Genomic DNA, 13,198 nt, shown 5'->3' on the forward strand with positions numbered 1-13,198 from the left:
AGGTTGCTTTCAACATTGTCCCTATAAGTCCCCATAAGTCCCAAAATAGTGTGTAAGATTGTGCATTCTTCTGTCACTGTGTTTTTTTTGCTTTATGGTCATTCACAAACATGGATTTCTGTATTTTGGCTAAACAAATGACAATTTATGCTCCTCTTTACTGTTGGCGAAGATCAGATTAGTCAAAAATTGTGACAGTCCTGTTTAAGTCCTGGTTTAGAGTTGATGTAGTCCTCGTTTAGTCTTATTTTAGTCCTAGTTTGGATCAAATTGGTCAAAAATAGGGACACCTGGGACATTTCTTGTATGAAACTGGGACAAATCACTGATTTTGGATAAATCTGCTGGGACAGGGGACACAGGGCTCAAAACTGGGACTGTCCCGGGTAAATAGGGTCGTCTGGTCACCCTACTCCATCTGAAATCATGAGATCATTCAGAATGTCAGCCCATGTTCTAATGGTTTACCCTCATCATTAGTAGCCGTCAATAGACCTATGTACATTTATTTTTTCGGACTATAAGTCACACTTTTTTTCATGGTTTGGGTGGTCCTGCGACTTATACTCTGGTGCGACTTATATATTAAAAATTTCAGACTGACAGCCGCGAGAGGGCGTTCTGGGCTCGTGTGTCAGTATCTAGTACTAATACTACTCATGTACCACTGTCACTTCGCACTCTACTGCGCATGTCTCCTCTAGAAATAGCCGCTGACTCGCTGCAAATAGTGAAATATTCAGAATGGTAATCGAGCAGCAGAAAGAAAGTTTGGAGTGAGTGAAAAACTTGTGAGGGACTGGTGGAAAGCGGGGATGGAGAACACAGCTTCACGGCAACCGGGCGGATGTGCCATGTAACTTTCCTGGAAGTTACTGGATGAATCGACAAAGCCTGAACTTCAATGACACTGAAACCATCCTGTCGGGATTCAGAAAGGCCAGAATAATTCTAACTGGGACTGATGCTGAGTCTGACGACAGCTACACAGAAGAGGAAGCAGCACTCTGTTTATATGATGGATCTATGGTTTATCTCCAGAGGTCGAGTAGAAGTGACACCAAGGATGAAGAATTTAATGGATTTAGTGATTTGGAGTGAGACTGTGAGCTTGGTAAACTTATATTATTTATGCTATAATTATCTGAATAACTGTTAGTATTAATAACTATTCCGCCTGTTGTTCTTTATTCTGTTGTTATTACTATAACTTGACTTTCAAGATGAAATGTCGGTTCCTGGTCTCTGATTTTACAAAATACATTTCCCCAAAATGTGCGACTTATAGTCCGGTGCGACTTATATATGATTTTTTCTTCTTCATTGCGCATTTTTTGGCTGGTATGACTTAAACTCCGGAATGACTTATAGTCCGGAAAATATGGTAGTCATTTTAGATCAACATTAATTTTATTATTTCCATCATAGGTTAACATTTAGACCCTGTTAAATCTGTTTTTTTTCCCCTCAAAGCAATAACTTTTTCATAAAATTGTACATCTCAGAGTAGTTTTCAGACTCAATACTTTTACTTCTACTTGAGTAATATATTATACAGTGTAACAGTACTCTGACTTAAGTAAAAGTTGGTTATTGGTTCTTGTGTTTTTTGTGTCTGTCCAGATTTATTTCAATGTTTTATCCGTCAAATTATAAATCCGATCTTACTCGAGTACTAGTTTCCACATATACTTGTTAGCTCACTACTGTGTACTTCTACTTGAGTAATAGTGAGTGAGAGTAGTACAATGATTAGCTTCCCTATCACTTCTCATACTATAAAAAGTATATAGAATCAAATATCAGTTGTTTCAGAAGACCTCTACTATCAGCCAATAGAGAACCCTCTCCTCCTCCTCTTCATCGCATCCCATCATGCATCAGTCCTCAGACACTTCCTGTGGCCTGGTTGTGTTGTCTCCATCTGTCCGTTCCCCCTCTCTCCCCCTTTCTTTCCTTCTTTCTTTCGTTGTTTGTTTATTTGTTCGTTGCTTTTGGTGCTCCGCTCTCCTCCTCCATGTTTGGATTTTACATAAACTGCATCTGAAGTGAGACAGAAGAAACATCAGTTAGTTTGGGATTTCAACATCTGCTGAGAAAAAAATCAACTCTGCTCAAAGCAAATGAGATATCTGGCATAGTGTAACTGCATTAAAAAGTCCTCGGTTAGACCTGGTTTAGATCTGGGTGAGACCAGGGTTAGTCTTGGTTTAGTCCTGGATTAGTCCTGGATTAAGGGCCGTTCACACCAAAGCGCCAAAAAACGCCTTGATGCCTCTATTTGGACGCCTTTGCATTTGAATTTTTAGAGCCCGGTCCCGGTCTTTTCCTGAAACAATGTCAGACCAGACTGCCAGAGAGACTTTAGTGTTTTTATAACATAAAAACATCAGCGGAGGAGATCGGGTCAACGACTGGGGCATATATATATTTATACTCCGCTAATGACACTGGATCAGTCCTGGTCTAGTCCCGGTCTACTCCCGGTCTAGTCCTTGTTTAGTCCCGGTCTAGTCCTGGTGTAGTCCTGGTGTAGTGCTTGCGATCAGCTCGGTGATTGTGGTGTATATATTTATGCTCCGCTCATGTTTGTGGCTCTTGCTTCCTGATAATAACGTCGCTGGATACTCGTCCCTGATTGTTTGACGCGGTGCATCTGACGCAAAAAGTTCAGCATTTTCAACTTCTGACGTTGACGCCTTGGACACGCGTCTAGAGCATCGACGCCAAAAAGCTAAAGTCGTGCTGCGTCGATACCAGATTCGCGCCGCAAAAACGCAGGATGCCCTAGACGCGCGTCCACATAGAAACTGGACGCTTTGACGCTTTGGTGTGAACGGCCCTTTAGACTATTCCTAGTTTATAGCTGGTATAGACCTAATTTAGACCTAGTTTAGTCTTGGTTTAGACATGATTTAGATCTGGTTTAGACCTGGGTTAGGCATGGGTTAGACCTGGTTCAGACCTAGTTCAGACCTGATTCAGGCCTGGTTTAGACCTTGGTTAGACCTGGGTTAGTCCTAGTTCAGTCCTAGTTTAGTCCCCATTTAGACTTCTTTAGACCTGGATTAAACCTGGTTTAGTCCTGGTTTAGTCCTGGTTCAGTCCTGGTTTTGTCCTGGTTCAGTCCCCATTTAGACTTTTTTAGGCCTGGTTTTCACCTGGTTTATTCCCAGGTTATTCCTGGTTCAGTTCTGCTTTAGTCCTGGTTTAGTCCACATTTAGACTTTTTTAGACCTGGTTTAGGCCTGGATTAGTCCTGAGTTATTCCTGGTTTAAACCTGGTTCAGAACAGATTATATTTTCATACACTGCACATCAAGACTTCTGTCAATGTTCAAATAAAACACTTTTATTCTCACAGGAAAAGAGCCTGAAAACTATTATTGACAACATTTTCCACAAGTACCTTCACGTTTTTCAAAATTTGCAGCCTAGTCTTTTGATCTTATAACGGAATCCTCTGATGAACTCCACTGCACCTTCTTTTTAGAAATAAATATGTCTAAAAGCATCTTTTTTTCTAGGTATTTCCAAATCATTTCAATAGAATGTATTTGGCTCAGTAAGTGCATGTTCTTTTCTCCAATGACCAATTTTTATTACTGATACAAAATACCTTGAATTCAAAAATCAACTTCAAACAACTCCATGACTTTTACCTCGTCTAAACAAAGAAAATCATGTACCCACATACCCAGATACCTGCCCCGTTATCATCTGTTATGTGGGCGTGTACCTGTGCTCCAGGGAGGGGGGCGAATGGGTTGGTGGGTCTGAGCACAGGCTGGTTGTACATCATGGGCTGAGGCGCCATGACAGGGACCCCCCCCATCTGACCCATCGGAGGAGGGACCTGAGACACAAACACATAAACATAATTAAAGGTGCACTGTGTAACTTTTCTGGAGAGGGTCTGCAATCTTTTCATCTCCATGAGGATGTTGATGCTTTGGTTTACACTGTCCACAGTATGGCATTAAACAAATCAGTCTGGCATTAATATCTTCATGGAGACCAAACTGGAACAAATTACAGGTCAGATCTGTGGAGAGGCGAGTCCACTCACAGTCAGAATAGAAATTTCTATGTATTTGTATTTTTGAGCTACAAAACCACCTGTAATTGAATAAATATAAGGTAGAGATGTTTAATGTCATACTGTGGAACATTCCAGGCAGAGAAATTACATATCCATAGAGACAAGCCCCCAACCAAAAAGTGACATAGTGCACCTTTACACTCACCATTCCATAGACAGGCACTTGAGGTGTGGCCATGGGGAACGCCACAGCAGCCGGACTCTGAAGAACAAAACAAAACACAAACACAAGAGTCAGTGAAGGCAGATTAAATGAACACGCAGCTCATCAAAGTGTAATAGGGCCAGTCTGATGTAGACCTGGTTTAGATCTGGGCTAAACTTGGTTTAGATCTGGATTAGATCTGGTTTAAACTTAGTTTAGTCTTGGTTTAGAGCTGGATTAGAGCTGGTTTAGAGCTGGTTTAGAACTGCATTAGACATAGTTTAGACCTGGTTTAGTCTTGGTTTAGAGTTGGATTATACCTGGTTTAGGTATATACCATCTCTGGTTTAGACTTGGTTTAGTCTTGGTTTAGACCTGGTTTAGTCTTGTTTTAGTCCTAGTTTAGACCTGGACCTGGTTCAGTCTTGGTTTAGCCGTGGTTTAGTCTTGGTTTAAAGATGTATTAGATGTGGTTTAGATCGGGATTAGACCTGGTTTAGACCTGGTTTGGTCTTGGTTTATAGCTGGATTAGACCTGGTTTAGTCTTGGTTTAGACCTGGTTTAGTCTTGGTTTAGACCTGGTTTACTCTTGGTTTAGTCCTAGTTTAGACCTGGTTTAGTCTTGGTTTACCCGTGGTTTAGTCTTGGTTTAGTCCTAGTTTAGAGCTGGATTAGACATGGTTTAGATTGGGATTAGACCTGGTTTAGCTCTTGTTTAGTCTTGGTTAAGAGCTGGATTAGACCTGGTTTAGTCTTGGTTTAGATCTGGTTTAAAGATGGATTAGACCTGATTTAGATTGTGATTAGGCCTGGTTTCGTGTTGGTGTAGACCTGGTTTACATCTGGTTTAGTCCTGGTTTAGAGCTGGTTTAGAGCTGAATTAAAACTGGACTGCACCTTTGTCTTGGTTTAGATATGGTTTAGTCTTGGTTTAGTCCTATTTTAGTTCTAGTTTAGACCTGGTTTAGTCCTGAATTAGATTTGGTTTAGTTGTGGTTTATTCCTGGTTTATTATTCGTTTAGACCTGGTTTAGTCTTGCGTTAAACCTGGTTAAATCCTGGTTTAGATCTAGTTGAGAACAGATTGATATTCCCCCATTTCAATCCAATCTCAAAACGTTGCAGATTTGTGAAAACTCGTGGTTGTGTAAACAGTCTGTTAGCCTGTTAGCGCATTGATGGAGAGCACGTATGCTCGCAGCCAAACAGCGCAGCATGTATCAGAGGTACTTAACAGTCTCCCACTGGGACCATCATTAGCCTAGGCTTTTAAAAGAAGAGAGACAAGCCTGCATTCAGCTCTGCTCTCTGCTCCATCCACTTCACCCACACAGGCAATTTGTTTAGCTCCATGTAGCCTGGCAAACCAGACTGATCTCTGTAGTTTTCAGACAGACGTATACAGAATGGTCACTGTGCCCTCTGTTAAGTCTCAGACCAGAACTACACATCATGCAATCAGGTCTACTTCACTTTATTTAAGTGCACAGAAAAGCAGGCGCACAAAGAAGAACAGTTCAAGTATTGGTATCGAAAAGCAGGTATTGTTTATGGTCCTATATTACACAAAATTGATTCTACCGAGTTGTTATCTCTTCAAAAACATACCTGGAGTTGTGTTTTGTTTCATTCACACATGTTTGAGTAACCCTTTATTATTAGTCTGTGTGCATCTCCAAAGCTCAAAATGCTCTGTTCTACCTTGTGATGTCATCTAGTGGTAGTCAGAAAATACTGTAGCATGGGCACAAACAAGGATTCATCAAACACATGTGAGTGAATAAAGTCAAATACAGCTCCAGGTACGAATGTGATGAGGGAACAATGTTATAAAACGGTTAAAATCTTTAAGGAATCGACACAATTGGTGTTCAGGCTTGATGTCAAACCATTAGCCTCGCCCAATTAGTCCTTTCTGCCGCTGTGATATTGCACCATTACAGAGGCTGTGTCCAAATATCCACCCTAGTCTCTCAGTCACTACATAAGCCCGCACTCATTAGCGCCCTCTTTAGTGCACTCATTCACAGAGCGAATAGGCTCTATTCACGCTTATGTCACAAACCAGAAAGACATTTGGAAAGATGCGATTACAACTTCCCAGGCCAAGTTTTCGTCAGCTCCATGTCATTGTAGCGTTACGTTATGTTCAGCAAATCAACAATTACAACCAGACCTCAGTTTGCCTCATTTCCTCACTGACACACAACTCTGAGCGCACTGGATACATGCGATTAAACAGATGAGGCGCCAAATTCAAGATGATTCCAAACAGCACATACGTATGCAGGCTTCATTTTAACATTGATGACATTTACTTCAATGGATTTTATCACAGTTAATCGCAGAGCCTATTCAGACATGCAGCTCACTACATTCAGGTGACATGACTCTGGTGTCCAGGTGAAAAAGAGTCTGCTAAACTCAGATAAAACTGACATTTATGACAGTGTTTATGGACTAATAATAATCACACACGTTTTTATCGCTCCACAATCCAGAGCGCACTATACACGAATCCACTCGGGTGTCCAGCACAACTTCAGTAAACTACAAAGCCGCACCACCCGCAGCGCAACGAAACACACCCGCAGCCACACTCATCACTCCACGCCGACAAGGAATGGAACGGCGGAACGAACCGAAAAAGCGAGTGCAATGTGCCACTTCTAGCCACAACTGAACAACTGAGTCACTGCGAACACGCCGACAATCCGTTGGTCCCAGACAGCACCCTCCCTACACGCCACAACTGAACAAAGCCCAGAGTCACCGTGAACGCACCAACTGTTGTGTTTTGTTTAAAGTCCGGTGCGGTTTATTTGTGAAAAAAGTTCAAAAATAGACCATTCAATGACAGTGCACCTTATAATCCAGAGCGCCTAATAGTGCGGAAAATACGGTATTGCTTCTTTAACAACTAGAGCGAAAGTAACACTAGCACCTTTACACCGTAACGCTTTATTTAAGCATGTTTTATTCAGAATCACGATATACAGCGCCATAAAACAGAGCTTTTATCTGCTTCATTGAGTCGGGCTGTGTCCAGTTAAACACCTGTCACTGAACGCTATTGTTTTCTGGACTCTTTCCCGACTTTTTAATGTGCACTGTCGAAAATTTAATACATTTAATAAATAGTGCCCTAAGTAGGGAATAGTGTCGACATTCAGACGCGGTCAGACAATCAAGTCCCAGGCAGTTGGTTTTCCATGATTCTTAGTAACAGTATGCTTGATAGAGGTGACCCTGTCCGTAGCTTTTGTATTAGTGGATACCATAGACTGTATTAATAGACAGAGCGAGCCTGCAAGCTGCCAAGTTCCAAATAGAAAGTGAGCATGGGCGTGTTTTCGGCTCCATCGACTCTGGCTCCAGTCGCTCCTCTCTGTAACTGCTACTGTCAGACTCCTCATTTTAGTCTTCATATTAACTCTCTCTACATGATCCTGGTGTTTTAATTTCACTAATTTGACCGTAAATCAAGATATGAGCATGAATAACAGATTAAAGAGCAATTTACTATGACAAGAATAAATCAGGTACAAGCCCTTTAAGTACATGTCCCCCACTCTTTCTCCGTCTCTCCCTCCCTCCTCCTCCTCTCCCTCCTCCTCTCTCCTCCCTGCTGTCTGCTGATTGATGCTTTGTCGGCATAGAACCATCTTTCAAACTGAACTTTTAACATTCCCTTTGCAGTCTCCTTCAAAGAGCCACTTTCACTGTGAAAAAAATAAAATAAAAATCCACAACTTGAAGTGACTTGTACTCAGAATATTCAATCTTCTTTGAGGAGTTCTGACTAATAATGATTTTTTGTTTTTAAATTTTCACACCAAATAAGAAAAATAGACTTTCCAAAAATCACTGGATGGAGGTTTCCCAGGTCTAAAGATGATGTCATCATTATTCTCTGGGGGTGTGATGTTAACTGTAAGCACTGCTCTGTCTGAAGCTCTATTAGACTTAATTTTTTTTTACAATCTGACCAGAAGGAGATGATTTAGTTGGAGCTGATTTGTGCTGTTGAACAAGTCTCTCACATATTAAATTACAGTCATTAGCTAGTTAGTATTAGCCAACAGTTTCAGTTAGTCACTCTGACCTTTTTGTTAAAAATCAAACACCTAAACAGGACCATGCACACTCGTATTGATCACAGGCTCCTGAAAATGTGCTGTTTGAATCCATTTTGTATTTTTCCTGTATTCCTGTATTCTTTCTTTCTCTTTTTCCTTTTGAGAGTGTTTACTAATGTGTGCATTGTGTCTCCATGGTAACATCTGAACATTCCACCATAGAGAGACAAGTAAAACACCCCCTGAGTATCAACAGAACTAAGGTGCAGGTGTCAGATGCGGAAGGCTTGTGTGAGCATTCATGAGTATTCCCGAGGACCACATGAACGCAGCACGTGTCTATGGCAGGATGTCCAGGAGTTACCATGGAGACACAATGAAATTCAAACTCAGAAACAACACATTTTCTGTGATCGATACCGTCTATGTTCACTGTCATCTCGGTTTGTTGTTACGCGTGGGGATGTGTACCACTGTTCCTCAGTTTGTATGGGCAGGGGAACAGTCCGAACTCAGACTTCTGAACCAGCGGGAGCAGCTCCGGTTCAGGTCGAGCCCCGATGAGCTGGACCGGGGAGTGGTGTTAGGTGCCTCGCCCTGAGAAGCACTTTCCCCGGGGAAGAACTAAGAGCACGGAGGACAGACGCTCAGAACAAGATATAATGAACCAAACGGGATTCGCGCTTCTGTCCGGATGTTTTGCACCACCTCGGAACCAGCCGCAGCCCTGGAGCACAGAGGACAGGAGCAGCCCGCCCACACCTGTAGTCCACAGCGCACTCTCACTTTTGCCACACGGATCCACTGGTCTTGCTTGCCCCCGTGTGGACCCAGCACATGGAGGACGGAGCCTATGGACCTGTCTGATCAACCCGCTCGGAGAATGACCAAAGACCAGGGAGGGGCTGCACGCTATAGTGAGTGCTCCTGTGTATTTACCGCTGTTAGACGGACTCAGAGCTTCTGCTCCGGGCTGATGTGGTGAGTTGTGTACAGTTATAGACCACATACTGCTGTTTTATGAGTTCATGATGATAACTTGGGATGAGGACGGCTCGCGGTGTTAACAGGGAACCTCGGTACCTTTCATAATTACATAGGCAACAGGAAACAGAGATACGGGTACACAAAAATGATACAAACTTTTTTCACCATATTGCAGTGCATCATCAAGTCAGAGGGGTGATCCAACGCGCATGCGCTGAACGACCAGAATTATTTTTTAAGCGGAATAAACATTTACATGATCGTGGAATAAATTAATTTTGCTTTAAAATCGGAATAAACCACCAATTTAATTCGGATTTAAGTTTAATTCCGAATAAGTTTAATTCCAAATAATCATTAGGATTTACGTGTTCACATGTTCTTTTTTTAAAGCGGAATTAATTTGTATTAATTATTTATTAATTAATTTAATATTTTATAGGAATTAAAGCTCTCATATAAACGGGGCATATGTTACTATATGTGACTGTAATGCCATTTGAAAATCATCTCACCTTTATAGTTCCAACTAAGTCAGTTCTTTCTGGTCAGATTGTGCTAAAACAAAACTCAGATTAAAGTCTAACTTGAGTAGCTGAGCCTCAGACAGAGCAGTGCCTATAGTTAGATTCACTCACCCAGAGAATGGAGTACAATACACGTAACACATTCCAGAAAAAACTAGCTGTCGTCACCTGTAGACATTATGCATGCATATTATTTTGAAAGGCTGTGTCCTTGTGTTTAACAAATCAAAACATGTACATTTGTATTCAGTGAGTGCAATGCAAATATGAGTGAAAAACATGTTCAGGTTTATGCGGTAAGTACTTACATAACTAGTATAGAACATTCCATTCTGCAGCGGAGGAGACAAAACAATAGAGAGATAAAGACGAGAAAGAAAGATTGAGAGCGAGAGATAGACAGAAGAAAGGATGACAAGGTTAAGACGAACAGGTTCAACTCAGTTACATTTACTTGAGTAACTTTTTAAAGAAATTGTACTTTTCAGAGTGCTTTTCTAACAGCATACTTTTACTCCTACTCAAGTAATATTTTTTTTATTGAAGTAACAGTACTCAGTACTTGTGCGTAAGACTACAAATGACAAAAACTTCATGTGACAATATGAAATGATTTGAACATTTGTGTTTCTTGCAGAGCTCCTTCAGAAATTATTCCGTTTGTCACATTTTTGTGTCTATCCTTTGATAATACCAGATGTTGTGCATTATTTAAGGTTTTGTCCTTCAAATTCTAAATCAGATATTACTCTTTAAAATGTTGTTTCCTCATCACAAACAGACCTGGAGTTGTGTTTTGTTTCATTCACACAGGTTTAACTCACAAACCCATTTAGGCTGAGTTCTTCTCTCAAACTGAAAACTCTCTGTTCCACCTTGTGATGTCATGTGGTTAAACAGAACGTGCACTGTGTTTTTATACTCCATACACCTTCACTAGAATCATTTGGATAATTTGAATTTCCAATCTCTGCTAAACTAAAGGTAAAATGTAGCTGCTAACTTGAAGACTACCACTTCATGACATCACAAGGTGGAGCAGAGCATTTTGACCTTTTAGATGTAGATAAAGGATTACTCAAAAATGTGTAAATTAAACAAAGCACAACTCCAGGTATGTTTTTGGTGAGGAAACATGATTATAACATGGCTTAAAGCTCACAAGAGTCAATTTAGCATAATATAAGACATTGAAGTTTCTCTTATTTGAGTAACTTCTTGAAGCACTACTTGGTACTTCTACTTGAGTAATACCATTCTGAAGTAACGTTACTCTTACTTCAGTACAATTTCTGGCTACTCAACCACCTAAGCTCAGGACACAGGAAGAGAAAGGGATGACGGTGCAAAATGGACAGATTAGAACAAAACGATGATAAATGAAGAAGGAAGGAAGAGAGGGATAAAAATCAGAGGTGGAGGAAATAAGAAAGTGCAGGGTTAGTGACAGTTTGGCTTCGTAAGCTCAAACTCAAGAGTCCAGAGATCAGGAGCTGACCAGACCTGCCAAATACGATCAACATGCACATGGAAAACTGCTGCACTATGGGAAAAATCCATAAAAAACACACATGTACTGTACTAGGCCAGTCATAATAACTCACCCTGAAGTTAAAGTGCACAAAACTGGTTTTCATGTTTTTCTAATTATAACTTGGTTTGGTGGGTAGTACCTGTGGTGAATATTTATCATAGTTTTAAATCAGTTGGTTTATCCCTGGTTTAGTCCTGGTTTAGTCCTGGTTCAGTCCTGGTTCAGTCCTGGTTCAGTCCTGGTTCAGTCCTGGTATAATCTTGTTTTAGTCCTGTTTTAATCCTGTTTTAATCCTGGTTTAATCCTGGTTTAATCCTGGTTTAATCCTGGTTTTGCCCTGGTGTAATCTTTGTTTAGTCTTGGTTTAGACCTGGTATGGTCCTCTTATATTCACTACTTTATTCCCTGGTTTAGGTTCAGTCTTGGTTCAGTCCTGGTTCAGTCTTGGTTCAGTCCTTGTTCAGTCTTGGTTCAGTCTTGGTTCAGTCTTGGTTCAGTCCTGGTTCAGTCCTGGTTCAGTCTTGGTTCAGTCCTGGTTCAGTCCTGGTTCAGTCTTCAGTTCAGTCCTGGTTCAGTCCTGGTTCAGTCCTGGTTCAGTCCTTGGTTCAGTCCTGGTTCAGTCTTGGTTCAGTCCTGGTTCAGTCCTGGTTCAGTCCTGGTTCAGTCCTTGGTTCAGTCCTGGTTCAGTCCTTGGTTCAGTCCTGGTTCAGTCCTGGTTCAGTCCTGGTTCAGTCCTTGGTTCAGTCCTGGTTCAGTCCTGGTTCAGTTAAGTGGCAATTTGTGGGAAAAAAAGGGTTGAGAAGAAAAGTACAAAAATACAGAAAGTATTGGAGACTATATTTCCTTTCCACTTCAGAATGTGTTACTGTGACAGGCCCAGTCATCAACACGGATACTTGCATCCAAAATGTAGAGATAATTTCCACACTCACCACATGTTGCAGGGGCATGGGTGGGGGGCCCATGGGTGCAGGGCCCCATTGGGTGGTGGACATGGTCTTGTTCTGCCAGTTCTGTCCCCCTGTCAGCTTCTTTTCTCCGGGCTGCGTCCACTGCATCTCCGGCCTGAGGGTACGGAGGAGGGAGTGAGATTTCCCAAAGGTTTTCCCAAATTCTCAGGAGCTTAAAGGTGCATTGTGTAATTTTTCTGGTGGAGGGTCCGTCAAATGCTTTTCTCCATGGAGATGTTATTGCTTTGTCTGGAATGTTTCACAGTATGGCATTAGGGTGGGAGTAGCTCCGTTGGTAGAGCGTTTGTCCACGAATCCAAAAGTTGGCATTTTGAATCCCGCTCTTGACACAAACAATCAATCAATGGTTGAGCGGTCAGATCCACTAACCCACAGGTTGGTGTGATTCCAGCTCCCACAGATGAATGTGGTCGTCGTGTCCTTAGGCAAGACACTTAACCTACCTCGCCCCCAGTGTTCGCGTACACTGGTGTATAAATGTGTGTGTGAGTGGGTGAATGGATCCTTGTTGTAAAGCGCTTTGAGTTAGAGGTCTGCGTGGGACAGAATTTTCAGTCCCTCTCCTGCCCGCACCCGCAAAGTATTGTAATTTTCAGTCCAGCTCCCGCCCGCATCTGCGATATTTTGTCCTGCAAAATCCCGCAAGATGGGAACGTTCGCTTTCTTAAGCTCTATCAAACATGGAAAAGTGGAAAGGAATTGTCTAAAATATGCACAAGATTAGACCACATCCGCCAACTTAGGCTGCTTAAAATGTTTTTATTAATGCCAAATAAAACATCCAGCAGAAATGATGTATAATATGCATACATTAATCACTGGTATATTTTACTTTACACTCATGTTTAGTTT

The 13,198-nt window shown here is 41.6% G+C and overlaps 1 protein-coding gene across 2 annotated transcripts in view; it reads right to left on the minus strand.

Moving 5' to 3' along the window:
• Window positions 1-1,888: 1,888 nt before the first annotated feature.
• si:ch211-200p22.4 (phosphatidylinositol-binding clathrin assembly protein) overlaps window positions 1,889-13,198 on the minus strand; it is a 136,832-nt gene continuing 125,522 nt past the window's right edge. For both annotated transcript variants that reach the window (XM_020917738.2, XM_055156276.1), the window contains exons 16-19: window positions 12,308-12,440; window positions 4,248-4,304; window positions 3,740-3,856; window positions 1,889-2,043 (exon numbers count right to left, since the gene is read on the minus strand). In XM_020917738.2, coding sequence (XP_020773397.2) covers window positions 2,029-2,043; window positions 3,740-3,856; window positions 4,248-4,304; window positions 12,308-12,440 — 322 coding nt within the window. In that variant the 3' untranslated portion in view covers window positions 1,889-2,028. The remainder of the gene's footprint in view (window positions 2,044-3,739; window positions 3,857-4,247; window positions 4,305-12,307; window positions 12,441-13,198) is intronic.

This window comes from Boleophthalmus pectinirostris, unplaced genomic scaffold (assembly GCF_026225935.1).
Source record: "Boleophthalmus pectinirostris isolate CB_2022bp ecotype Guang Dong unplaced genomic scaffold, ASM2622593v1 HiC_scaffold_20, whole genome shotgun sequence".
NCBI lineage: Eukaryota > Metazoa > Chordata > Actinopteri > Gobiiformes > Gobiidae > Boleophthalmus > Boleophthalmus pectinirostris.